This window comes from Ovis aries, chromosome 23 (assembly GCF_016772045.2).
Source record: "Ovis aries strain OAR_USU_Benz2616 breed Rambouillet chromosome 23, ARS-UI_Ramb_v3.0, whole genome shotgun sequence".
NCBI classification, from domain to species: Eukaryota; Metazoa; Chordata; class Mammalia; order Artiodactyla; family Bovidae; genus Ovis; species Ovis aries.
Window position 1 is genome coordinate 29,170,283 of NC_056076.1, and position 27,615 is coordinate 29,197,897.

Sequence of the window (27,615 nt, forward strand, 5' to 3'; positions counted from 1 at the left end):
TGGAACTTTCAGATAGTTTGCTTTTGGACTAATAACAAGGGTCAAGCTCAACTCCTAGACTTGTAGTCAGAGCATTTGGGTGGAGGGTGAAACTGTTCACCATGGTATTTGTCCTTGGTTGGGGCTGTGGGACAGCAGTACGTCAAGAGTTGGCTTTGGCATCTGTTCATTTTGAGTTGCCCGTTGGATGTCCAAATGGAGGTGTCACGTAGGCAATTGGATATAGGAGTTTAGATCTCCAGAGAACAGTCAAGGTTTATATGTACTTTTTCAACATTCATCTTTGTGAAGGTACTTTTTAAAACCTTGGAGATGGTTGAAATCACCTTAAGGTGAGAATGGAGAGAAGTAAAGATCCTGGTCAGAACCTCAATGCATCTTATAGAATTGGAGACAGAGTGGCCAGCAGGATAGGGTGAACCAGGGGACTGTTCCATGTAATTAAATTCATTTGGAGTGTGTTAAGTTCTGATTGTAAATTTTCTTGGCTGTACTTCGTGTTAGATTTTTTTTTTGATGTGTGATGAATTGAGATTGTGGAATTTTTGTTTTCATCTCTCACTTTGCTATTGCACAAACTCACCCTGAGTCCAGTCTCAGCTTATTCCATGGTGTCAAGTGGCAACCTGTATGCTGTGTCTACTTCCTCTGATTTTGAACAGAACTTGAACTTCGGATTGTCCCTGACAGCTTCCTGTCCAGATGGCAGATTACATTAAGGTAATTTCTGGACCACAGAGATGTTTATCATGTTTTTTAGTCTAGCTAGATTTTGTCTCTCTCTGTCTCTCTTCTTTAAAAAATCCTATTTATTTTGGCTGTGCTGGGTACTTTCTCCAGTTGCAGTGGCTTCCCTCGTTGCAAAGCACTGGCTCTGGGCATACGAGCTTCAGTAGTTGTGGTTGCACAGGCGTAGTTGCTCCTCGGCATGTGGAATGTTCCTGGACCAGGGATTGAACCCATGTTCCCTGACATTGGCAGATGGATTCTTAATCACTGGACCACCAGAGGAATCCTGTTTCTCTCTTTTTAAAAACTCTTTGTACTTTATTATCCTTGCAGCCTATTTGCAGCAAAGTGGTCCCCCAAAAACATAACCTGGCTGTGCCATGCCATACTATCTAAGAGTCTCCTTCATCCCTTGGGCTTCTCTTTCTTCTTGGTTTTTATATCTCTCTTCCTTTAAAAAAAAAGGATTTTTTTAAGATAAAAATTCACATTTAATAGATTTTTCATCATTCTTGTTTAGATGTATGTTTTTCCTGTCTTTGTCTCAATTACTTACCTCTGTTGTTTTAATTTATTTTAATGACTCTGGAAGTCAGATGCCTAAGTTACTGTTTTTAAAATAGGGCTAATGGTGTATTACCCCCAAACCTGAGTACTTCTAGGGCTTTTAGACTAAAAGCCTGAAAGATGATTCTGACTAGTCTGTTTATTGTATATACTTACCGGGACAAGATAAGGATATGGTTTAAACCTAACTCAATTTATTGTAGCTAACACATGCAGACTGGGAATTAGTTAAGTTGGGAATAAATAGTGTGTACACTGGATACTTGCCTAGATATCATCTTGGTTAATGTAATGAAAATCCTTTAATACCTGCCTGTGTATTTATGAGGTAAATCAAATACGCAAAATCTTTATCTCTGTAAAATTTAAACGTATCCCGACCGTTTATAAGGATACATAAGAGCTGGACTAAATATCTTAGTGTCATTTAGAAAAGTGGGGTTAAGGATAATGCCCCCAGGCAGAAAACTCTTGCACCTAAAATTGTTTCAAATAAATCACAGTGTGGCACATCCATGAGATGGCCATAGTATTACAGTGTGTGACCATTCAGCCCATGCACTTTGATGTAATAAATGAGAATGGTGAAATAGAGGTGTAATCATTTCTCCAAGAGGAAATGTCAACCCACTAATGAGGCTAAGGCTTACCATTGCCAGGTGAAGCAGCAGATTTCTCTCCAGCTCTTTGGATTGCTGATGTTGTGCGTTCACAGAGGTAGATGTTCATTTCAGACTATGATAGAAGGACGGGAAATACTTCTGAAGAGGATTTTTTTGTTTGTTTTTTTGTTTTTGTTGGTTTGGTTCTTTTAAACCAATGACAGCAGTTGGAAATGACTGCAATTCTAGGCATTGGAAAAAAAAAGTTAGTAAGCATAAAATGTAATTTATAAAGATAAATGAGTAATTGACATTTAAAAGAGGATTTTCAGGTATTTATGCATTTGCGTAAAACCAAATAATCTTGAAATAGCCCTTTACTATTGTTATAATGATTCATTAAAATCATAGCCCACTTTTAAAATTATATGTTGTAGATGACTTGCCCTTGTTTTTCTTGTGACTGTCTGCGGTAGATCAGAGTAAGTTGAATTAGAACTATCTGTTTAAGTTGCTGGAAGGATGCTTTCATGCTACTAGAGCCGCTTTTTAAGGTTATACAATAATTCTTCCAGAAAGTTGAAAGCTGGTCTACTGAGACAATGAAAAGATGGAGGCCGTATTTTTCCCCAGGTTATATGGTGATGTTTACCAACTAATAACCCATTGACTGAATTTATATTAGAATTTGTTCATTGCTTTTACTACTTAACATTGGCAGCTTAGGGATTTTATGTAATTACTTTGAACAACTTCATTGGCTCTGTGAAAGGCTTGGTAACACTGATGACATTTTTATGGAATCCACTGTATTTTAAAGACAATACATACACGTCAATTTGTTCATGTTCAAAAAACCATAGACAGCCTTTAGAGGTAAAGCACGTGATGTTGTGGGTTTTGCTGTTGTTTTTGTTAAGATTTTTATAGTTTGCTTTCTGTAGAAAGTCCATCTTTCCTCTTCACAGAGTTCTTTCCAGGAGGTGGTGACCCAGTATATCTTTTGGGGGAATTTAGCATTAATAATTAGGAATTTGGCTTTTAAGTTATGAGTTATATATTATGGCAGATTTCCAAGAACTATTTAAAATACATTGTCATTTGTTCACATATGACAGGCATCTTTTCATCCTAATAGTGTGTAAAGGAATAAATATTCTTTTAATTTAAGTGTTTAGGATAAAAATAGTACCCTGTTTTGTAACTTTACTATCAGCAAATACTGTAGAATTTAATAGTCCCATGGACTTTAATTTCCATTAATGTAACGTCATAACAGTAGAGCTAAGTTGCTTAATGAACATTATGTTCTGCGTGCCTCTTTCTCTTCTTCAGATTTCATTTGGTTCCTTGGTGTGCCCGTGTCTTAGTAAGTTGGGCTTTCTGGGGACATTTTTTCCTTCTTGGCCTCCGTGGCTCATTTTGTGGCCACATTGTCGAAACTGATGTGGACAACAAGATTAATTTAGTTTTGTTTTTTCCTTTCTAGTGGTGCGCTTGAAAACTCCAGGTGGCAAGAACTGCTTTTTTCAGTAACGTTTATTAGGAGAACTCTGTTTTCTTTTAAAAATAACAAAAACCTGTCATTAAACTTAGGAATTAGGATTCCTTCTTTGTTGACATGAGTAGCCTGAAATATGAAGCTAACTAAATTACATCAAATTTCGGAGGCTAATAATCATACATTTGGGAAAAGAAGCTTCTACACAACCTGTGTTCTGTCAGAGTGATTTAATTAGAGGTAGTGATATTTCAATGTAATTTGTTAATGGGCACATTCTGGGGGGAAAAAGAGGGAGAGAGAGAGAGAGGGAGAGTAATTCTGCCTGAACATTGATCATTTTATATATTTTTAGCTGGATTCTGTCAAAAGAAAGGGTTTTCATTGAATTTCATGGCACAGAGATGCCTGGAGGAAGAATATCAATGAAGTGAAGAACAGCTTAAAATTTTTGAGTTATTAGAATGCATATAAGGGAGAATGTAATAATCTTACTGCTTTTCCAAAAGTTTAATATATGAAATTGTATGCATGGCCATTATTGGACAACTGAAAATCTAAATTTCATATTTTGAATGTCATATCATCCCCGCTGCTTGTTTTGACTTTTTTCAGTTTCATATCCAAGAAGAGTATCATAGTTCTTTACTCTATTTTTTGTTTGTGACAGCTTGTATACAGATGTTAGTTAAATATTACATGACTTGCCCTGGAAATGAAACAAAATAACAGCTTCTCTAGATTTTATAATACTTTGGAGAATATTATAATAAAACCTCTTTCTTTTGCTGGGGAAATCCGGAATAAGAAATACTTTAATTGTGTTAATTTGACCTAAAATAGTTTTATTTTGATTTATTTCATTTCATAGACATTTCAACTTAGTTCTACTGCATTGAGAAGCTTTGAGTTCACTCAAGTTGATTCATTATCATGCAGGACAGGTTAGAATGTGCTGCAGTAACAATTACCCCCAGTCTTCTGTGCCTAACACAACAAAATGTCAATTTCTTCTTCCTGCGAAGAACTCCACTGTGGTGGCAGGTGACTCCAGGGCAGTTCTCCATTGATGGGCTCACTCATCACCAAGGGTTCAATCCTGTTATCATCTGCATTTAACATATTCTTTCATAATCACCACTGCAGAGAAAGAGAGCATCAGCTTTTTTTTTTTTAATTTCTGCTGTAAAGCAAAGTGACTAAGTTATACATATATATGTATTCTTTTTTATATTCTTTTACATTATAGTTTATCCTAGGATATTGAATATAGTTCCTGTGTTATACAGTAGGACTTTGTTGGCCGTCCATTCTATACGTAATAGTATGCAACTACCAACCCCAAGCTTGTAGCTCATCCCTCTCCAGTCTCCTTACCCCTTGACAGCCACAAGTCTGTTCTCTGTGTCTGAGAGTCGGTTTCTACTTTGTAGACAGGTTCATTTGTCATATTTCAGATTGTACGTATATGTGATATCATATGGTATTTGTCTTTCTCTTTCTGACTTAATTCACTTAGCATAATAATCTCTAGTTGCATTCATGTTGCTGCAGATGAAATTGTTTCATTCTTTTTTATGGCTGAGTAGTATTCTTTTGTCTCTCTGTACCACATCTTTATCCATTCATCTGCTGATGGACATCTGTCTTACTTCCATGTCTCGGCTATTGTGAATTGTGCTGCTATCACTTACTCCTTGGAAGGAAAGTTATGACCAACCTAGACAACATATTGAAAAACAGAGACATTACTTTGCCAACAAAGGTCCGTCTAGACAAGGCTATGGTTTTTCCAGTAGTCATGTATGGATGTGAGAGTTGGACTGTGAAGAAAGCTGAGTGCCAAAGAATTGATGCTTTTGAACTGTGGTGTTGGAGAAGACTCTTGAGAGTCCCTTAGACTGCAAAGAGATCCAACCAGTCCATCCTAAAGGAGATCAGTCCTGGGTGTTCATTGGAAGGACTGATGTTGAAGCTGAAACTCCAATACTTTGGCCACCTGATGCGAAAAGCTGACTCATTTGAAAAGACCCTGATGCTGGGAAAGATTGAAGGTGGGAGGAGAGGGGATGACAGAGGATGAGAAGGTTGGATGGCATCACCGATTCAGTGGGCATGAGTTGGTAAACTCCGGGAGTTGATGATGGACAGGGAGGCCTGGCGTGCTTCGGTTCATGGGGTGGTGAAGAGTTGGACGCGCCTGAACGACTGAACTGAACTGAAGCATAGCGGTGCGTGTATCTTTTGAATTATACTTTTGTGTGGGTATAGAGGGTATCAGCTTGGCATGACTGCTGCTGGGAAGTCATGCGTGTCACTTTAGTCTACAGATTTTACTAACCAAAGTAAGCCATGTGGTCACGCCAAGGGTGAAGGGGATGAGAAGTGTTATCTTTCTGAATGTTTAGAAAGAGGAGAAAAACTGGAAATACTGGTCATCATTCACAACGCCAACCTAAACCTTTATATTACAGCAGTATGGCAGAATAGATCAGTATTTCCCAACCAGTTGGCAAGAATGAGATACAGATGTGCTGTAGATACTCATGGTTGAACTTTTTTTATGGTATTAAAAATGTGAAGGCATTTTTATGATGTGTTTGTGTGCTATCAGTTGCTCAGTCAGTTACTGAGCAACTCTTTGCAGCCCCATGGACTGTAGCCCACCAGGCTCTCTGCCCATGGGATTTCCCAGGCAAGACTACTGGAGTGGGTTGCCATTTCCTACTCCAAGAAATCTTCCTAACCGAGGGATCAAACCCAAGTCTCCTGCATCTCTTACACTGGCAGGCAGATTCTTTACCACTGAACCATCTGGGAATAGTTCAAGAAACTAACTCATGACAGTGAAAATCACATTTGAATGCTGTTTTTTTTTTTTTCTTTTTTGTAAAAACTTACTGAAAATTTTTATTATTTTTCCACTTTGGTAAGACTTGTATAGACTCAAGTCTCTGCATAGCATCTCCCCAGATCTTTTCATTGATCAAGTACTCACCTGCAACTGGAGTGAACACCAGAATCTTCTTTCTCACTGAATCCCCTCTGTTATCTGATCACTGTTTTTATATCAGTGTCCTTATCCTAAGTGAAAATTTTATGCTGATGTTACTTTTATTATTCTTTCTATTTAATTTGCTTGCATGTTTTGGTCATACTTTTCTCTGTTTAATTCTAAAAGAGAGGACTTCCCTCGTGGTACAGTGCTAGGGGTGCAGGTTCGATTCCTGGCCAGGCAGCTTAAATCTAGATGCCTCCTGGACAAAAAAAAAAAATCAAAACAGAAAGCAGAAACAGTAGTGTAACAAATTCATTAAAGACTTTAAAGATGGTCCCCATAAAAAAAATCTTTAAAAATATTAATTCTAAAAGAAAAATATGTATACATTTTACTTTTATCTTTTATCATATACCAGAGAATTATTAATTTTTTAAGTTTTCTCAGTTATTTCCTCTTCCCACCTTATTTTTCCTTCCTTCTTTTGCTTTTTTTGTTGTTGTTTATTCCTATTGGATTTTAAAATTAACAGAAAATCTCAGTCAAAATCAATAGTTAATTTTGTGTGCTTTTTAAAAAATTAAAGTGTCTCTATTATGTTAAATTTGCATAGGTTTTTAAAAACAGACTCCTTAGAAATAAATTGGTATTTCTGGATTTAAAATTTACTAAATTACTAAAAGGGACTGTAAGTTACAAAAATTGATTGTTTTCAAAATACTCTTTGGTTATTCAGAACTATAAATAGTGATTATATTTTGAGTGTTTTAAAGCCTATTAATTATTAAATTAAATGAAAATTAATATTCAATATTATCATGTGGATAATGGTATATTTAATTTTCCTAGCTTTTCATATGCTTTATTTTTAAATGTTTCAAAAATGCAGATCTGAAATATATATTTTCTAGTTGTAATGTTTATAATGCTCATTTGTATATTAATTAGACAATATTATTATGTTGTAACATATGTAATATTATTAGACAATATTACTTAAAGTTTATTTTTCTGTATTATTTACAGACAGATTTTCTGAAGCTGTACCTGCCTGTAGTTTCTGTTGTGTTTAGATTTCATTTTCAATTATGCTTCCTGTCCCAGCCTAGTGAAAAATGAAGACTTCAGTCATCAGAAACCCCTCAAATGTTTTCCCTCAAATTGGAATCCATGTGTCCTTATAATTATTTTCACATTTGGTCTAAAGGTTTAATTTCATGCAAAAATGATCAAGTGAAGCTACATGCAGGACTCACTTTGAGGGCACCATACCCCAAAACACCTAATTTAAGCAGGAGAAATTTTGGATTCTCTTAAGCAGAAAGTAAGGAAATTCCCTTATGAGACTGAGTACAGCACGCTAGCATCAAGCTCTAAAAGCCATTTATAAGATTTTACACATAGTGCTTTAAGCCAGAATGCCTCACACAAAGGGAGAATTTATGTTACCATCTGTCTGTGCATCATCAGTGCTATACCGGAAGCCAGGGAAGTGGAAGAAACAGAAAAGGATCCATTTTTGAATAATACACTTTGGAGAGGTAGTGATGGCACGTCACACTTCATAGTGACAGCACTCATCAAAGAGATGATTAGATCAAAAATTATCATTGCATGTTGGTGACTTGAAGGAATTCCTTAAGTATGTTGGTTCATATTTGTTAATGAACTTTGGGCCTCCCTGGTGACTCAGATGGTAAATATTCTATACCTGTAATACAGGAGACCCAGGTTTGATCCCTAGGTTGGGAAGATCCCCTGGAAAAGGGAATGGCTATCCACTCCAGTATTCTCGCCTGGAGAATTCCATGGACAGAGGGACCTGGTGGGCTACAGTTCATGGGGTCGCAAACAGTTGGACACAACTGAGCAACTAATGCCAACACTGAAATATGTTGGTTCATAGCAGTCATTAGAATCCTTGAAGAGCATTATTAATTTTGGAAAATAAAAGCAAAACAAACTTTTATAAATCAAATATTTGAAGAGATAAAGGAGCACTGTAAAGGAAAATTTTAGGCAAATGTTACATAAGGCTGATGCTCTGGCCCTAAGGTGTAAGGGCTGTAAATGACATGAAGACATAAACATCAGGAATTTAATCTGAGAGTCCCATGATAGGTGTTAGTTTTACTCACGTAGAAGCTCTTGTATATAGAAGTTTGCTCATAAATCTTAACTCCGCATAAATTGATATTATGAAAATAAATGACAACAGCTTTATGCAAAGATCAGGAATAAGAAAACCATATTTGCTGATCTATACCAAAGTGCACAAGCTGTCCACTTTTTTTTTTTGCAAGAATTTATTGGCTAATAGAAAAATGGATTGTGAGTGTGTTTGAATTGTTGTTCACTGCAGATTTGTTGAAGGAGAGTAATTCGCTTGAAAAAAATTGCCTATTTAACTGACATTTTGGAGCACCTGAATGAACTTATTTGAAAATCACAAAGGCTGTGTAAATATTACACATACTCACAGAGCTTGTGGATTTGAAGCAAAGTTCAGCTTTGGAAAAAGGATAAAAATGATATATTTGTGATATGTAGTTGGTGTTACATTTTAAATCCTAAGGAAAATTATTGACTGTTAGAGCAATACTTATCTATGCATGAAGTCAAATTTTATCATTATTTTTAAATACTTACGATAAAACATATGAAAAACTTTGCATTTCCACAGGGAATTTCAACATTGTGTTTGTCAATTAAAGAAGGACCAGGAAATTTAATCAATGTATTCCTCATGGTTCATGACAAAAAAGGGTTTTCTATCATTTGGAGAAAAACGAATGTACTCTATGCTACCTACCCATTTGCTACCACTAACTTCTGTGAATAGTTCTCCTTAATAGAAATTATCAAGCATTTGATTTCTCAGTCTTAAAACGTTATGAAAAGGCGTTTCATGCAAATAAGCTGAAATTTCTTATAACAAATATTTTTTCAGTTTTGTATAGAAGTTCTATGTGTATTTTATAGTATGTTTCCCAACTCTGTATTTCATTTTTCTTATTATAATTATATGCTATGAAAAAAATGTGGGACTTTCCAGGCAGTCCAGCAGTAAAGACTTCACCTTCCAGTGCAGAGTATGGGTTTGCTCAGTGGTTGGGGAGCTAGGATCCCACATGCCTTGCAGCCCAAAAACCAAAGCATAAAACCAAAGTAATATTGTAACAAATTCAATAAAGACTTCTAAAATGATCCACATCAAACTATATATATATATATATATATATATATATATATATATATATATATATATATATCTTAAAAAAGAAAGAGAAAGTGTACTGACTTTTTCTACCAAAGTCCATGTGGACATTTCCAGACTCTCTCTAGTGTATCCCACTGTGCATGTGTTGAAAGGGTTGGTGGACTCTAAGTCCACCACCTAGGAATATTTAATGTTGCTGAAATGGAAACGCAGAAACATTCTAGAATAAGCAAAGAATATCTAAGCAGATTTATGAGCAAACCTGCAGTTGATAACCATTCTTCATTGGAATCTAAAAGAAAAAAACCATGAAATCCTTAGTGTTAAGGTAATTCTTCCCTACCTTTCTCCCTATAACTTCTTCATTAATAAAGAGCTAGTTCCTTAATAAATATTGCCCTGTACACACGGAAGGAGAACATCTGTTAACACTGTGAAACTCTTTCTGTTTTCCCAGTATGCCTTCAGAAATAGCCATTAATGTGGGGAAAAAAATACAATAAAAGTCAAAGGGGTATTTAGGCACAAAATTCTTTTACAGCATTCTCTCATAATTGTTTCTAAATATGGTTGATGCTTTACTTAGGTAAGAATTATAAACCATATGTGTATATGTTCACATTTTCATTCCTATGGTTAATGTGTGCTATTAAACTGCTAATACGTTTAATATAGAAGATCTGTGGTTTCCTGTTAATATTTTATAAGGATATTATGTTTTTATGGTTAACATTAATTTGAGATATAGTTGTAAGAGTCAAAATTACTTTAAAATAATTATTTCACTGGTGTTTAATTTTGTATTAATCATGCTAACAAAGTTCTATGTAATCTAGAACCCATTAACTACATATTAATATGGAAACTATGCAGTGGCTCTTATACATTTCTTATTTAATACTATGATGTTTTCAGGCACAAACATTTAATTGTGAGTAGAGTTGTTTTTGGAGAAGGCAATGGCACCTCACTCCAGTACTCTTGCCTGGAAAACCCCACGGACGGAAGAGCCTGGAAAACTGTGGTCCATGGGGTCACTGAGGGTCAGACACGACTGAGCGACTTCACTGTCACTTTTCCCTTTCATGCATTGGAGAAGGAAATGGCAACCCACTCCAGTGTTCTTGCCTGGAGAATCCCAGGGGCGGGGGAGCCTGGTGGGCGCCGTCTATGGGGTTGCACAGAGTCGGACACGACTGAAGTGACTTAGCAGTAGCAGAGTTGTTTTAAATTTGAATTATTCAGTGAATCAAGCTTGTTTTTTTAGTTGTCTAAAGCAGCTCATTTTCTTTTATCCTATGTTTTGAAATTCTGGAGTTTCTACTTTAAGTTATTTAAGCACTCAAGAAAAATTAATATTCTAATGTAAAGAAGATTGTCAGAAAAAAATATTTCAAATTGAGTTCCTTTTTTTAAATAAAATAACAATTTCAACTTTATTACATGGAATAAAATATTATGACTTTCGTAAAACACCAATTCAGTATCTCCATACATAGGATGTTTATGTAAAGTTATTGATTAAGTTATATTATCTGGCTCCTGCTAACATGTTGGAGTAATTCACTGGCACTCATGCTTGGCAGAGACTGAGGATATTGACAACTATCTATTCCTTTCAAATATCTGATAATATAGCTGGTTAGACCATCCCCTTAGGGAAATATTTTTTAATTATTAATTTACTATTGTTTGGAAAAGTTCTAAGTTTATAGAAAAATTGAGTGCAAAATACAGAGTTCATATCCACCCCCTTGAAAGTTTTCCCTGTTACTAACATCTTGCATTAATGTAGCACATTTGCTGCAACCAATAATGATACATGACTATAAAGTCCTTAATTTACTTTAGGATTCACCCTTAGTTGTTGCTTAGGGTATGGCTTTTGACAAATGCGTAATGTCATGTATCTGCCATAACAGTAACATAGAGAATGGTTTCACTGCTAAGGATATATTTTATGTTAAAATAAACATATCATCACCTTTTATTTAAAACCTATATATTAAAAATGATCAAACTGCTTCTTGTTTTGGAAAATGAAAGTTGAAAATATTATTAAGTTACTGAGAATTCTTTGCCTAACATCCATTAGGAAAATGTGTTAATAACAGAAGCAGCTTCGTTCCAGTGAACTATATATTTCTCCCTACAAGTCATATGACTGGGATGTTTGCTTTCCTCATTTTCAAAGTTAAATTTTAAATCTAATCTTACTAATTTTACCATGTCCCTTGTATATCTCTTTCTCCCTTTCACGTGGCTTCTGTCTATTCTCCTTTTTATTTTTAACCAACTTTTTGGTAAGCATATTCTGTCGTAGTCCTTCTGAAAACCTTTTGAAAGTCCATAAATAGTAAATAAATATATAAATTATAAATATATATTAGTGCTGTGACTAAGGTTCTATAGCATAATAGTTTTCCACTTTTTATTTTTCTGTTAATATCTGTGTTTCTATAAAAATTTTCTTGTAAGTAAGGCTCAGCATTTGCTGCTAGGGCAGAAGTGAATCTTGTCAAATTTGAGAAAATATTCATGGTGCAGCTAAGTCAAAAGTGAACAAGACAACATTCAATAAACATTGACCAATTGTTAATAAATGGAATTCATGTGTTACCCACTTGTTAGACTATAGAGTGGGTGGTTTAAACAACAGAAATTTATCTCACCGTTCTAGAGACTGGAAGTCTGAGATCAAGATGCCAACAGGTTTGGATTTTCTCGAGATCTTTCTCCTTGTCTTGGAGATGGCCATCTTTCCCTATGTCCATACAATGACCTTTCCTCTGTGTATATGTGCAAGTATGTCCAAATTTCCTCTTCTTATAAGATGCCAGTAATGTTGGATGAGGATCTACTCATATGAGCTCATTTACCTTAGTTATCTCTTTGAAAACCATATCTCAAAATACATTAAGTTCAGTCGCTTAGTCGTGTCCGATTCTTTGTGACCCCAAATACATTGGGTTGGTCAAAATTTTTGTGGGTTTTTCTGTAAGATGTTACAACCCAAACGAATATTTGGCCACCCCAATACTTATATTCCGAGGTATTAGGAATTAGAATTTCAGCCTGTGAATTTAAAGGAAAGCAGTGTAGTCCGTACTACCATTGAAATTTGCAAGCTTTTTAATTTGTGTGACTTTGAAAGCAGTAAAACCTGGTAATTACTGATTAAGCACGTGAACGAGGTGCTGTTTGTGCATTAAATCACAACCACAGGATGAAGTCAGGACCAATATCTCACTAAGGAAAGCTTTTTTAGTTGGCACTGGACTTATTTTCAGTTAATGTATTGGTTCCACTTGTTTAATGTACAAAAAGAATTAATATCAATACAACACATTTACAGTTAATACAACACATAATACATCACAGTCCTTTAAAACTGAGCAATGCTCAAAATGTTGCTTATTTTAATATCAGAGCAATGAAAATTACCATTTGTTTAAAAGTCTCAGAACGGTTTGATGACAGAACTGTTAAACCACTGGGGACAAGGGTGCTAGAAAAGCTAAAAGATTTTAAGTGACCACCTTTATGCAGCTTCCTCCAAAGTGTTTTCTCAGAGCCAGACTCTGGGGTCACAGGCATCTCATTCATAGGCTCTGCAGTGATCCTTGGTAGGAAAAGGCACATTTTTTCAAAGGCCTCCATCTTTGCTGGCTTGTAGCTTTTTGACACCTGAATCCAAACAGGTAGCTGAGTACCAGATTAGCCAAAGTCCGTGACAATAAGTGTGAATTTTTTTCACCTATCACACGTACTCACCAGTCCCTAGGGGCTCAGTTCCTCCCCTCTGTGGGACATTTAGGCTGTACTCCAATCAAAGAACTCCTTTTTAATATGCTAGTTACTTTGATACTTTCAAAGATTTAAATGTGGCACTATTCTCTTCCCAAGCATCTATCAAGCCTCTTTATCATTTGTTTACTTATTATTGTTTATTGAAGGTTTAAGACGTATGAGTTGAGTTAGGTCCTTTTGTGTTTTTGTAGGGCAAGCAAACACAAGGAGTCAAGCAGCATGGAGTGTAGATGGATTTCTGAATTTTCTGCCCTGTCTATAGAATAGAGAAAACAGTTCTCACTTTGGGTGGTTATTCTTAAGGTTAAGTAGATAACCTAACCTTAAGTGTCTTTTTAAGTGCCTAGCATGCAACAAGTATTAATTCATTTTCTTTCATAACCCAACCACCTAAACAAAGTCAGATTATTGGAAGTCCCTGGGTTTTGTTGTTGTTGTTGACTATTGCTATAATAGGCTGCTGCTGCTGCTGCTGCTGCTAAGTTGCTTCCTGCTTTCTAGTTTTTTTTTTAATTTAGATATTAATCTATATAATTGGTCTGTAGTATTTAATAAATATTTATTCTGTCCTATCACTGTTAAGTGTCAAAGAAACAAAAGAACTAAGACTCACTGTCAGGAAGCCACAGTGAGTTTATGGTCCACTTACAGAGACAAGATCTAGTCATGTGAAACCATTAATAAGTAGACATTACTTATTATAATTATTATTATAATGAATAAAGTGCTAATATGTATTTCTATGGACAGGAAACATAGGAACAATTTTTTTTTAATTAATTCAGAGCCTTCCCAAATGAGGGCACAGGCTGCCATTTTCCTAAGGACATCCAAGAGGCCCCTTCCCCTGATTCTGAAGCTGTGGCTGGAAGAAGGGGGAGGGGAGTGGTCCAGGCCCAGAAAAGGTGATAAATACAGGCATAGGGGCTTCCCAGGTGGTTCAGTTGGTAAAGAACCCGCCCGCAGTGCAGGAAATGCAAGAGATGCAGTTTCTGTCCCTGGGTTGGGGTGATCCCCTGGAGGAGGACATGGCTACCCACTCCAGTGTTCTTTCCTGGAGAATCCCATGGACAGAGGAGCCTGGTGGGGTACAGTCCATGGGTCACAAAGATCAGACACTGCTGAAGTGACTGAGCACCTATGTGTAGAATGTGGGCCACAGCGATGTGGAAATTGAGAAATCTGTCTGACTGGGCAGAATAAATTGTTCAAGATGATGTATTGCATTAGTGAAAAAGTTCATTTGGGTTTTTCCTTAAGATGCTATGGAAAAACCTGTTCAACTTTTCGACCAACCCAATAGATAAAACCAAAAAGACCAAGTGACTAAGAATTAAGAGAGCATTGTATACTAGGTCAAAGAGTTGACGTATAATATTGCAGGCAGGGAGGAGAAAGTCACTGCAGATGCTTAGAAGTGGACACGCAGTGACCTGGAGCAGGAGAAAGACCACCCACGCAGGCAGGTGCAACAATCCAGGTGTGAATGGACGAGGAACACCAGAGTGTCAAAGCCAACAAGAAAGTGCAGAAAAGTGTTTAATGTTTCTCATCCACATTGTATGTTTTTAAGTATCATGAATACCTTTTGTGATATAAAAGGGACTTTTTATACAAGAAGATGCTAAAAGTCTTTCATTTTTATTTCTCAGCAGGGCTCCCCCAACAATTTGACTTTTCATTTTGTTGTCTTAATAAAAGACAAGCAGTAGATGGCATTGTTCTATAGAAAAGATTCCCATGTTTCATTTTAAATCACACGGCGTGTAAGATGGGGTAATGAAGTTATCTTCTGGGATATTTCTACTTCAAAGACAAATATTTTGACTTATCATAATCTAGTGTGAGATACAACTTTTCATTTTGCAATGTTTGAAAGATGACGGATGGTATATGTGGATTATGTGGGAAAATAATATATTCAGTGAAGTATTTTATGACTGTTATCAAGGATTTTACGGTTACTTAGGGTAATAAGCTTCGTGTTATTTGTGGTCTGGTGTGCATCTCAGTGAATTTATGCTCATGAAAACAAAATAATTTAATTAATTCACATGTGGGTGGGAGTTCAAAAAATGAACTTAGGTCCTTGGAAAATGCAAAAAATATATATGATTTTACTTAGTAACGTGTGACTATTAATTGAATTCCAAATTGTATCCAGTGTAATCGTGGTCAGAACATAACCTCACATATCCACAGAAGTGAAGATTTGTTTTTTTTTCTTTGATCCTTTTATGTTCTTCCCATAGAACTTTTCTTCAAAAAGAATGATTAAGAATTTCAAAGAAAATCATCTTCTGTGGAGAATATTTTTATTATAATTTTATTCTGGCTTGAATAGGTCTAGTTCTACATTTATAAGTATGTGGTTTAACCTTTGTTTTGTTTCCAATGAGACATTAGCTGATTGATGTTGCCGTTAAGAAAGCATTCATTTTTTTCAACTTTTAAGTCATTACATGTAAGATAGAGCTAATTAAGATATTGAATTTTTTTTCATTTTTTTCTATTTCTTATGACCAACCTAGATAGCATATTCAAAAGCAGAGACATTACTTTGCTGACTAAGGTCCGTCTAGTCAAGGCTATAATTTTTCCTGTGGTCATGTATGGATGTGAGAGTTGGACTGTGAAGAAGGCTGAGCGCCGAAGAATTGATGCTTTTGAACTGTGGTGTTGGAGAAGACTTTTGAGAGTCCCTTGGACTGCAAGGAGATCCAACCAGTCCATTCTGAAGGAGATCAGTCCTGGGTGTTCTTTGGAAGGAATGATGCTAAAGCTGGAACTCCAGTACTTTGGCCACCTCATGCAAAGAGTTCACTCATTGGAAACGACTCTGATGCTGGGAGGGATTGGGGGCAGGAGGAGAAGGGGACGACCAAGGATGAGATGGCTGGATGGCATCACCGACTTGATGGACATGAGTCTGAGTGAACTCCGAGATATGGTGATGAACAGGGAGGCCTGGCGTGCTGCGATTCATGGGGTCGCAAAGAGTCAGACATGACTGAGCAACTGAACTGAACTGAACTGAAGACATTTTCAGTTGTTTATTTTGAGATGTACCTTTATTTTCATTTCTTTGAAAATCTACAGAACTGTTAGTACTTCATAAAGCTATGATAAGCACCACAAAAACTAGAAATGGCCAATTAATCACCTTTTAAGAACCATGAGGTTTTGTCATTCTGGAGCATAGTGAGCATTCAGTATTGATGAATATTATTGCTTTATTCCTTTAAGAATTTATTCCAAAATTATATATTAAGGCTGCATGCCAGGAAACATGCAGGGTATAAAGATAGCTAAGAAAATTGCTTTGAAGTAGTTGCACTGTGAATGTCAGGCATGGCTTTAGAACTACGGTGATAAGAATTCAGGTTGCTACACACAGCCTAAAAAGCAGTAATTTCTGGAGCTGAGATGTATAGGATGAGTAGAAGTTTGTTAGGGAATGGAAGGCAGCATCGGTGAGACCTGGGAAGCAACAGGTATTTCTGAGGGTCCAGAATCCAGCGGCTTGTGGAAGGAGGAGGAAGACTTTGGAACAAGGAGATGCTGGGGAGTAACTCAGAACATCTGACATTCTCTAGAAGGAAAATTCCTGAAATAGAACTACCATATGATCCAGCAATTCCACTCCTGGGTATAAATCTAAGAAAAAAAAAAAAAAGAAAGACAGACTCTTTTGAAAAGAAAACACACACTCCAGTGATCATTGCAGCATTATCTACAGTTGCCAAGATATGGACGCAACCTGAGCGTACATCAGCAGATGAATGGATAAAGAAGATGTGGTGTGGCGTATATATAAAGTGGAATACTACTCAGCCATACCTAGAATGAAGTTTTGCCACTTGTAGCAAAATGGATGGACTTGGAGGGGATTATACCGAGTGAAATAAGTTAGCAAAAGACAACTACTAGATTATATCACTTATATGTGGAATCAAAAATTAAAATTAACTAGTGACTATAACAAAAAAAGAAGCAGACTCACAGATAAAGAGAACAGTCTAGTGGTTACCAGTGGGGAGTAAAGTGAGGGGAAATTTAGGGATGGAGAAGTAGTAGGTACAAACTGTTGGATGTAAGACAGGCTAAAGGGATGTATTGCTTCCCTGGTGGCTCAGCCAGTAAAGAATCCACCTGCAAGGCAGGAGACACAAGAGACACGGGTTCAATCCCTGTGTCAGGAAGATCCCCTGGAGGAGGGCATAGCAACTCACTCAGTATTCTTGCCTGGAGAATCCCACGGACAGAGGAGCCTCGTGGGCTATAGTCCCTGGGTCCCAAAGAGTCTGACACAACTCAAGCAATTTGGCACGCACTGCACGTGCAACATGGGGAATGTAAATAATATTTTATAATAACTATAAATTGAGTATAACCTTTAAAAGTTGTATAAAAATTTCAAGATAAAAATTCCTTCAATAATGTCAAAATAAAATGTTTGCATTTCATGTTCAGTTCAGTCACGCAGTCGTGTCCCACTCTTTGCGACGCCATGGACTTCAGCACACCAGGCCTCCCTGTCCATCGCCAACTCCCGGAGTTTGCTCAAACTCATGTCCATCGAGTTGGTGAGGCCATCCAACCATCTCATCCTCTGTCATCCCCTTCTCCTCCTGCCTTCATTCTTTCCCAGCATCAAGGTCTTTTCCAATGAGTAACATTTCGTGTTACTAAGTTTTATTCTGCCCTAAGCTGGATATAGATTTAGATGAATAATTGTTTTTGCCTTTGTAATACAGTTAGTTTTATTTATTTATTTTTACAGTGAAGTTTAGCAACTGCAATGGGAAAAGAAAAGTACAGTATGAGAGCAGCGAGCCCGCAGATTTTAAGGTGGATGAAGATGGCATGGTGTATGCCGTGAGGAGCTTCCCCCTCTCCTCTGAACACTCGAAGTTCCTGATATACGCTCAAGACAAAGAGACTCAGGAAAAGTGGCAAGTAGCAGTAAAACTGAGCCTCAGACCAGCCTTACCTGAGGATTCAGTGAAGGTAGGGTATCTAAGTATAACTTTGGATGGGCTTAATCAGGGTTGCACAGTTTGAACCACGTGCATACTTTGAATCACATCAGTGAGTGGCCAGTGTTGGAATTTTTATCAACTTCAGTTGCTGCAGTGCTGTTTTGCTGTTGTTGTTGTTTTTATCTTACAGGATATTTTAGATTAAATGTTTTATCAGCAATCCTAAACTGTATTTGAAAGATTTGTTTATACTTTGAGATTTATAACTTAAGTTTACTTAGAAATAGTTGTTTGTTTGAAATTACTTAGAAGCTTTACAAGCTGTTAAACTTAACCACAAGATCAGCAGTTGTTTATAAGATGTCATCAGCCAGACTTATGGCAGGGGAAGTAGAGGTTTACAGTTCTAACAGGAAAACATTTCTGCCAAGGAGTATTGGGTTTTTGTCTTGTCCCTCAATAATCAAATTGGGGAATTTGAATTATTTAGACTATGGACGTGACTTTTAGGAATAATACACTCCCTCTGGTGGAAATTGCTGGAAGCCAAGATAAAACAAATAAGATACACTTTTAACAGAAAATTTATTTCAACTGAACATTTGCTAAGTACTTCTTTTGTGTAAGCCACTATTTTCATAATTTTAAATAAGATACAATAACTTCTTCAGTAAAGTTATGATAACATATTGGTTTCTGAATATTATAGTTCTTTGAGTTAATTGGAAATAAATATGGGGCGATGCCATCCATACTCATATAATTGGTCTATGATTTTATGAACTATAACTGTTACATTAAAACATAAGAATACACACATATTCATTGTTGGTATTGTAAATGTGAGAGCCACAGCAATAATCAAATGTGAATAAATATTAGAGAAAAAGGTAATTATTTTTTCTCTTATACCAATGTTAGACTTTCATTATGTGAAATGTAATTTGTTAATCTATTAACTGTGAAGGGGAATCATGTCATTTGGGTAATATAAAATAAGGATCTGGTAACTAATTGAGTGAAAAGATGCTTTTGTTGTTGTTGAAGATTCACTGTGTTCCAGCAAACCAGCTTGGATGTTTGCATTGAAGCAGCATGGGCTAATGGCTAAAATGTCCACAGATACAGGGAAAAACAGAAGAAAATATTGACATCCAGCAGAGATTAATACCCCAAGTGCAAAGTGGGTCATCTATAGCATCCATCATGGCTGACATAGGTTTAGAATAATTACAGCATTAATTCTGTGGGATTTAATAGGGTCATAAATATTTGAGACGTTCCTTAGCAGTATGTATGAAACTTCTCTTGGAATTCAAATTATATTTTAGCACATCAAGATCTAAATTTAATGTACAGTAGCACATTACCTGAACTGTGGTTTAAACTAATGAGAAATGTATAAAAGGGTACTATTAAATTTTGCTCAATGTTAACTACTAAGATGGTTTATAGAAGCTGCAAATAGTTTACACAGCTGAGCTACCTAATACATTGTTTGGTATTTCATTTTTCAATAAACAGTGTCACCCACAATTTTATGGTGAAATTGGGAAATATCACTCAGTTGTGTCCAGCTCTTTGCGACCCCATGGACTATACAGTCCATGGAATTCTCCAGGCCAGAATACTGGAGTGGGTAGCTGTTCCCTTCTCCAGGGGATTTTCGCAACCCAGGGATCAACCCAAGTCTCCCGCATTGCAGGTGGATTCTTTACCAGCTGAGCCACCAGGGAAGCCCACAGTTTTATGGTGCTTTCTATTATTTTAATAGGGGGATGAGGACAGGGCCTCCAGACTTATTTTCTTGCCCATAATAAGGTGTGATTCTATGCTTACAGGTATCCATTGATATTGATGTACTCTCAGAAAGTGTTTTTCTAGTACTCAGGATTGTCTTCTTGTATTTTCATGTGAAGGAATCACGAGAAATAGAAGAAATAGTATTCCCAAGACAAGTGACTAAGCACAATGGCTACCTGCAGAGGCAGAAGAGAGACTGGGTTATCCCTCCCATCAACTTGCCAGAAAACTCCAGAGGGCCTTTTCCTCAAGAGCTCGTCAGGGTAGGGTGACACAGTTTCACTGATCTCTGTGGCATGTGTTCAGTGTATCTTAGAAGTGCTTTTGTCTCTTCTTTCTACAAAGTAGAGTTTAAGACATGTATGTACTATTTTGTATTGATGAAATGTCTCTAGGGTTGTAAAGAGTCTCTTTTTCATTACTTTGGGTTATTTACAGGCAGAGCTTTCTGTGGGTCCGTCCAGTGTGCCATGGATGCTGAAGTTTGTTCAGTGTCTGAATATATACACCCTAGCTCCCTCGTGCATTAACACCCACACGGTACCCTTCCCCTTCCACCTTATCTTCCCTGTCTGGAAGCTGCATTCCCCATGATGATCTTTGCCCTCTACAGATAGCTTCTGGGCCAAAGGAAAAATAAAGGGGCAATCATTGCTAAAAATGCCTGTACTGAGTGCATTTGAGAGTTTTTTAAAGAAATTAAAAAAAATGACCTCTGATACCATTAACGGACTCCCTGGGGCTGTGCAAAACACATAGGCTTTCAGATTTGAAGAGCAAGATATTTTTTTTCCAGTTACTCTAAATGCATGCTATCAGACCCGGGGGGGGAGAAAATGACAGACATTTCTATATGCTTAGTAAAATTAGCAACATTATTTATTACAAAAAGAAAATGAGAACTAGTTGTATTCTCAAATTTAGTAGAAAGTAATGTTTTTGTATATGATTAATTTAGCATTTCAATACATACTTACTGAAGGCTGTATTTTTTAATGTCATTTATTTGTGTTGTCCAGTCTATGGTAATATGCATTATAATTAAGTTTATCAATGAAATATGGAACCTCCAAATCAAGGTGTTTTCTGTGTTTCTACTTTAATGGAGAATGAGAAAATTAAAGAATTTTGCCTTATCTAAAAAAACAAGACAAACACTGGACTCTATTACTGGATTAAAAGTATTTGTCTAATATACAGATATTTCTTATTACCACCTCCAAAAAGTATTGCTCAAATGCCCTTTTTTTCTGTTCTGTTCTTCCTCCCTTTCTGCATCCTGTTTCTATGATGTTAGGAACATCAAAGGATATATATGTTCCACTCATCTTTAAGCTTATTTTTCCAGGAAATGTATTTAGAGGAGAAAGCAGTGAGCCTGTAACAGATATAATTTTTATGCATAAGAGAAATCTATTACAGAATCATTTCTTGCATGTTTTGTTATTAATAAAGAATTTGGGGTGTTGGGTGCCAACTTAATATGGGAAGCTTTGGTTGCAATGAAAAACATCAGCACAATGCAAGTACAGAAATCTGACTCCCAGGCTCAACCATAATCTTAGAGTTCCCACCTAAGGCTCTTTCACACTAAGAATAGACAGTTATTTCTTGTCCTAACTGATGCAAAAAAGTAAATAGTTTTTTCTTCATTAAATTGGACACCTGTTACTGGGTTAAATATTCTAACCTCCAAATTTCCCGGAGAGACTTTGATTGTGTTTAAAAATGGACGCTCCTTAATTTTGACTTTTGCAGTGCTCCTAGTGAGTGTTCTTTAGATGTTAACATTGGCCTAGTCCTTCTAGTGACAGGTGACATCTCTTTTGAAGCCCATCACCAGGAAGCAAGAACAAGGAATAGGACTGGGAGAGCTTCAAGAATTTTCTGGGAAGAAATGGTATATGTTTGGAAGAGGCCATGAGGTGTAGCATGCTCTGTCTCTGATAATGAGCTCGTTTAGTCCCTCGTTTAATGTGACTGTCTTCTTGACCCTCAGATCAGATCCGATAGAGATAAAAACCTTTCTCTGCGGTACAGCGTAACTGGGCCAGGAGCTGACCAGCCTCCAACTGGCATCTTCATTATCAACCCCATCTCAGGTCAGCTGTCAGTAACCAAGCCTCTGGATCGTGAGCTGATAGCCCGGTTTCATGTAAGATTTCAACCAGCTGTTAATTCTTTGTATTAACAGTCTTCCAAATATGTGCAAGGTTTAACATTTGTCTCTCATATTAGTCTTAAAGCTTTGATCCTGAATGTTTTAATGCCAGAAATGTATTTGTAGCTTTTTCAATTTATTTTAATATTTTTTTATTTTTAGAAAGCAATTGTTTTTTGTAAAATTGATGAGTGCTCATGGTAAACAAACAATGCCAAGGAAAAACTAAAAATTGCCTTAAGTCATATTACTATTTGCATGCTGATACTTGCCTTCAGATATGTGGTTAAGAACTTACAAGAACAAATTTCCATGAAAGGGATCATAGCTATTTTATGTAAATTACATACCGATCATTACATTTTTAATAGCTGTATAGTATTCCACTGAATGTATATAAACTGTAATTTTAACAGCAGTTTCTTATAAACATATTGGTTTGGTCCAAAAGTTCATTTGGGTTTGTTATAAGACTTCATAGCGAAACCCTAATGAACATTTTGGCCAACCAAGTACATTTATGTTTGTCAGTTTATCTCCTGATATTATGATTACCATTAATTAGCATCATACAAAATGGATAGCATATTTTCATTTTGTTATTTGTTGATCATATTATCTCCAGAAAGATATGCCGTTTTTGTCTGCCTACTGAGAATTAAGATTTCCCTTTTCTGCATAACCCTGCCAATACTTGGTTTCATTAACCTGCCAATCTGAGCAATCATTTCTCAGATATATTATCCAATTATATTTCTTATGCTAATTTTGTTATTTTTCTATTTTATTCATTTCTTGATTGATAACAGCTTTTATATATAGTTGTGCTGTGTGTGCTTAGTTGCTCAGTCATGTCTGACTTTCTGCGGCCCTGTGGACTTTAGCCCAACAGGCTCCTTTGTCCATGGGGATTCTCCAGGCAAGAATACTGGAGTGGGTTGCCATGCTCTCCTCAAGTGGTTCATCCCGACCCAGGGGTCGAATCCAGGTCTCCCACATTGCAGCCTCCTGTAATTCTTTACCATCTGAGCCACCAGGGAAACCCTTATATATAGTTATATGTTCCTATTTTTAAATATATGTATGTGTTTAAAACTGATTTTCCCAATTAAAAATTGTATTGAGTATTTAAAAAGTCAAGAATTAATACTAAAGTATAAATTCCAGAAAGCATTTTTCTTTCCTTTTTTTTCTAACCATGCTTGCCCATTTTTCTGTAATAGGATTTCAACAATTTTTTTTCATGTGTTTAATAGAGAAACCTAAATTGATCTTTATTCCTACTCCAATTTCTAGTAAAACTTTTAATGAAAGTATCATTTTCTCTTAGAAAAGAATATAGGTACAATGTAAAAACTTTTCAAATAATACAGTATTAGTAATAAAATAAGAAGAATTTGCAATCCCAGTACATAAACTAGTCACTTGTCTTTAAGTTTGGTAATATTCTGTAAGATGTTTCTTTGTGCATAGATTCACAAATATATTTTTTTTGAAATTGGGATTATTCTCTGAAACCAACTTTTGTCACTTAGCAATCATAAGATTTAGCATCTTTCCACATCTGGAATCATTATTTGTTTCTATTACTATTTTTGATTGCTTGCTCTAATATAATTGTAACTATTACCTACTGGCAGATACTTGGATGATTTAGTTCTTTCTACTTTATTTTACAACTATAAATCATGCAGCAATGAATAGCTTTCTGTACATTTTCCCATTATGTCCTCAGAAAAAATTCCTAAAATTGGAATTATTTGATAAATATAGTGAAATTGTTCTCTTGAAGAGTTGTATTGTGTTCCAGTTCCTCCCCACTATAAAACAGATACTTTCCATTCCATTATCAATTCCGGGCATTATTTATTTATTGCCAGTGCTATTTCTAAAAAATTTATCTTGATGCTTGAAGTTGCATACGTTGAATATCCAATTAAAGTAAATTCCCTATTCCTGTCTTATGCTGAATTTGGGGTGGGAAAGTTGTTACCCCTTCCTCCACCCACTTATAATAACCTTTTATCTACTAGAGATGTTGATGCATGATTTTCATATATTTCCTTTGTTGTTATTTGTTTTCAAACTTTGTGTATAATTTTTCCCTCACTGTAACTTACAGGTTTAACGTTATGACATTTGTCCTTCTTTTGAGTTGATCGTGCATTCTGGCTTTCTTTCTTATGTATGAACTGTTGGCTGTGCTGGGCCTTTGTTGCTGCGCGGGCTTTTCTCTGGTTGTGGCGAGCCTACTCTCTAGCTGTGGCACTCAGCCTTCTCATTGCAGTGGCTTCCTTTCTTGCAGAGCACGGTCTCTAGGGTGCAAGAGCTTCAGTAGTTGTGGCTCCCAGGCTCTAGAGCACAAGCTAAATAGTTGTGGCACGTGTGCTTTAGCTGCTCTGCAGCATGTGGGATCTTAGTTTACAGACCAGAGATCAAACCAGTATCTCTTGAATTGGCAGGTGAATTCTTTACCATTGAGCCACCAGGGAAGGCCCCCATTCTGGCTTTCTGGGATTGTTTAAAAAGATCTTTCCTACTCCAAGATGCTAATCTCCTGCATTTTATCTGTTTTATTTATTTATTTATTTATATTTGCATCTAAATGTTTAACCTCTGTGGAGTTTATTTTAGTAAAAAAAGAAAGGTACATAGATCGACTTTGCTTTTCCTTTATGGCCAGCCCAGTTGTCTCAACACTATACATTGATTTAGGATTCCGATTGATTTAGCATCAATGTCATGATCGTACTTAGTTGTCCCATACTTTTTATGCCACTTATGCTAATGTGTTTTTTAGACTATTTTTCTCATTAATATATTTTTTGAATTTTTGCACTTGTACAAATTTTTAAATTATTTAACTTTTGAAATTTGCTATGTAAATACATGTAGATATATGGTAGAATAAGACATCCTAGACATAAACTGGCAAATAAGCATATGAAAAACTAAAAATGCATTTTAAATCCTAAGTATCATTCAATTCTCTCCTCCCAAGGGCCTTGATTGTTTTACCAACCAATGCTCTTAAAAGCCTTATGAGCACGTAATTCTAATGCTTTTTATTAATACATTGTTCTAAAATATAAAGAAGTTTTCAAGCCTTTTACAAAACAGCATCGTAATAGGGAAACCAGAAAAGGCAGCAGGGCTTCCCAGGTGACGCAGTGGTGAAGAATCCACCTGCCAATGCAGGAGATTCAAAAGGCGCGAATTTGATCCCTGGGTTGGGACGATCCCCTGGCATAGGAAATAGCTACCCACTCCAGTATTTTTGGCTGGCAAATTCCATGGACAGAGGAGCCTGGAGGGCTACACTCCATGGGGTTGCACAGAGTAGGACATGACTGAGCACACACACGGATGGAGTAAAGTAGCATCCAGTAGACCAGTCTCTAATTAGGCTGTCCTGTAATTTATGAGTACAAAAAATACCAATCCAAAAATTCAAATATTTCTTCTGTATCAATTCTTACTGGCTGAAATCATGTGGTTAAATCTCAAAAAATATTTTCAGGCCAGTGTTGGGGTAAATTCTTGCTCTCCAGATTCTCACTACTTGCACATAAATGAGCAATATTGATAACAAAATAGAATTAATTATAGAATGGCAGGGACAGTTCAGTATTAAAATCTCTTAATGTAATATATTAAATAAGTCAAGGGAAAAAGAGACTCTATATGTGTTGAAAAGGCTTGTCTAATAAAACTTACAGTTTCATGTGCTAAATAACCTCAAAATTGAAAAAAAACGATATGTTAATTCTTCTTTAAGTTGATAAAGTATATCCAGCAGAAACCAGTAGCCAGCATCATCCTTAACAGGAAAATCATAGAAGCATCGCCTTTAAAAAGAAACAATTCAGTGGAACACTACACAGCCTTTGAAAAGGTTGAAATGGTTTTCTATGTGCTGGATGAAAAGATTTTGAAGATATTTTGCCAAGAGTAACTGACTGATTACATTTGTTTAAAAAGGAAGAGAAAAGATAAAATTTCTAGAAGACCTGTAATACTGAGAACTCAACCTTGGGAGAGGAACAAACTGTCTTATGTACTTTTACTGTTTATGAGTGAATGACTTTTACAATAAAAAGAGTCAAAATTCCATGTGCACACTTCATTCTTTCCGAATTTTCATCTTTTCTCTTGTTCTCTATGACTCCTTTAGGCCAGTTCCACATTTTTAATTACCCTGACTCTTTTGTATGGATTTAGCGAAAGGATTTGGAAGCTGGACAGAACTGGCTTAGGACAGGGGCTCTGTCAATGAACTGAGTAAAGTTACTTAGCTTTTCTGAAGCTTGATTTCTTTGCCGTCAAAGGTGGATCGTTTCTGCTTCACTCTTTTGTATACAGATTAGAGTCATAGAGCTCTGAGCCAGATGCCTATCAGCTGTATCTCCCTTAATAATATAGTTTGGCTAACTTGAATTTTGATGGGAAGAATAGCTTTTGGTTTTCATCCATCTGTGCTGTTTATGGCTATGGTTATGGTATCTTTTATCTTCTCACAGGAGACCTAAATCCATTAAATCATTTCATTTTCTAATCACTCTTGCAGTTGAGGGCACATGCAGTGGATATTAATGGAAACCAAGTGGAGAACCCCATCGACATTGTCATTAACGTTATTGACATGAATGATAACAGACCTGAGTTCTTACACCAGGTTTGGAATGGGACAGTTCCTGAGGGATCAAAGCCGGGTAAGTTGGAAGATCATAATTTGGAGGTTCCTTGAGGAAATACAGTGTTATCCAGCACTCGTATATAAGCTAAATGAGAAATCATGTGAGCCTTTAGTGTCATTTTCTTTCATTCATGCTGCTTTTAGGCAAGACTTAATTCATTATATTTAATTTTTTAAATTTAATTTTGAATTTAAGAAAGCCTCGACATTTAAACTTAATGCTCTATATTTCCTTCACCGTCTATACTGGTTTGTACTTAAGCCAATTTATAGATATAACTGTGTCTTAAACTGGCACTTTTCCTGGTTCAGATACGCTTGTCTGTATCTCATAAGAGTAGAGGGGTGGGGGCAGCTGGGGTGGGAAGACGGGGCTGTGCAGGAAGTTCAACCATCTGTGGCTCTGTCTGAGTCACATTTTAGAGTCGAGTTCGTCGGTATTTTAAAATACAGGAAAAAAAATATCAAAGCATGTTAAACATATCTTAACTAAAACACAAGGCTTATACATATATTCTAAGGATAAATAAACGTTGTGCTTTTTTG

At 36.2% G+C, this 27,615-nt stretch overlaps 1 protein-coding gene across 1 annotated transcript in view; it reads left to right on the forward strand.

Moving 5' to 3' along the window:
* Positions 1 to 27,615, forward strand: part of CDH2 (cadherin 2) — a 241,598-nt gene that overhangs the window by 157,796 nt on the left and 56,187 nt on the right. Inside the window, exons 3-6 of the mRNA XM_027960884.3 lie at positions 18,211 to 18,437; positions 20,329 to 20,475; positions 22,212 to 22,367; positions 26,941 to 27,085. Of these exons, the coding sequence (XP_027816685.1) occupies positions 18,211 to 18,437; positions 20,329 to 20,475; positions 22,212 to 22,367; positions 26,941 to 27,085 (675 nt within the window). The remainder of the gene's footprint in view (positions 1 to 18,210; positions 18,438 to 20,328; positions 20,476 to 22,211; positions 22,368 to 26,940; positions 27,086 to 27,615) is intronic.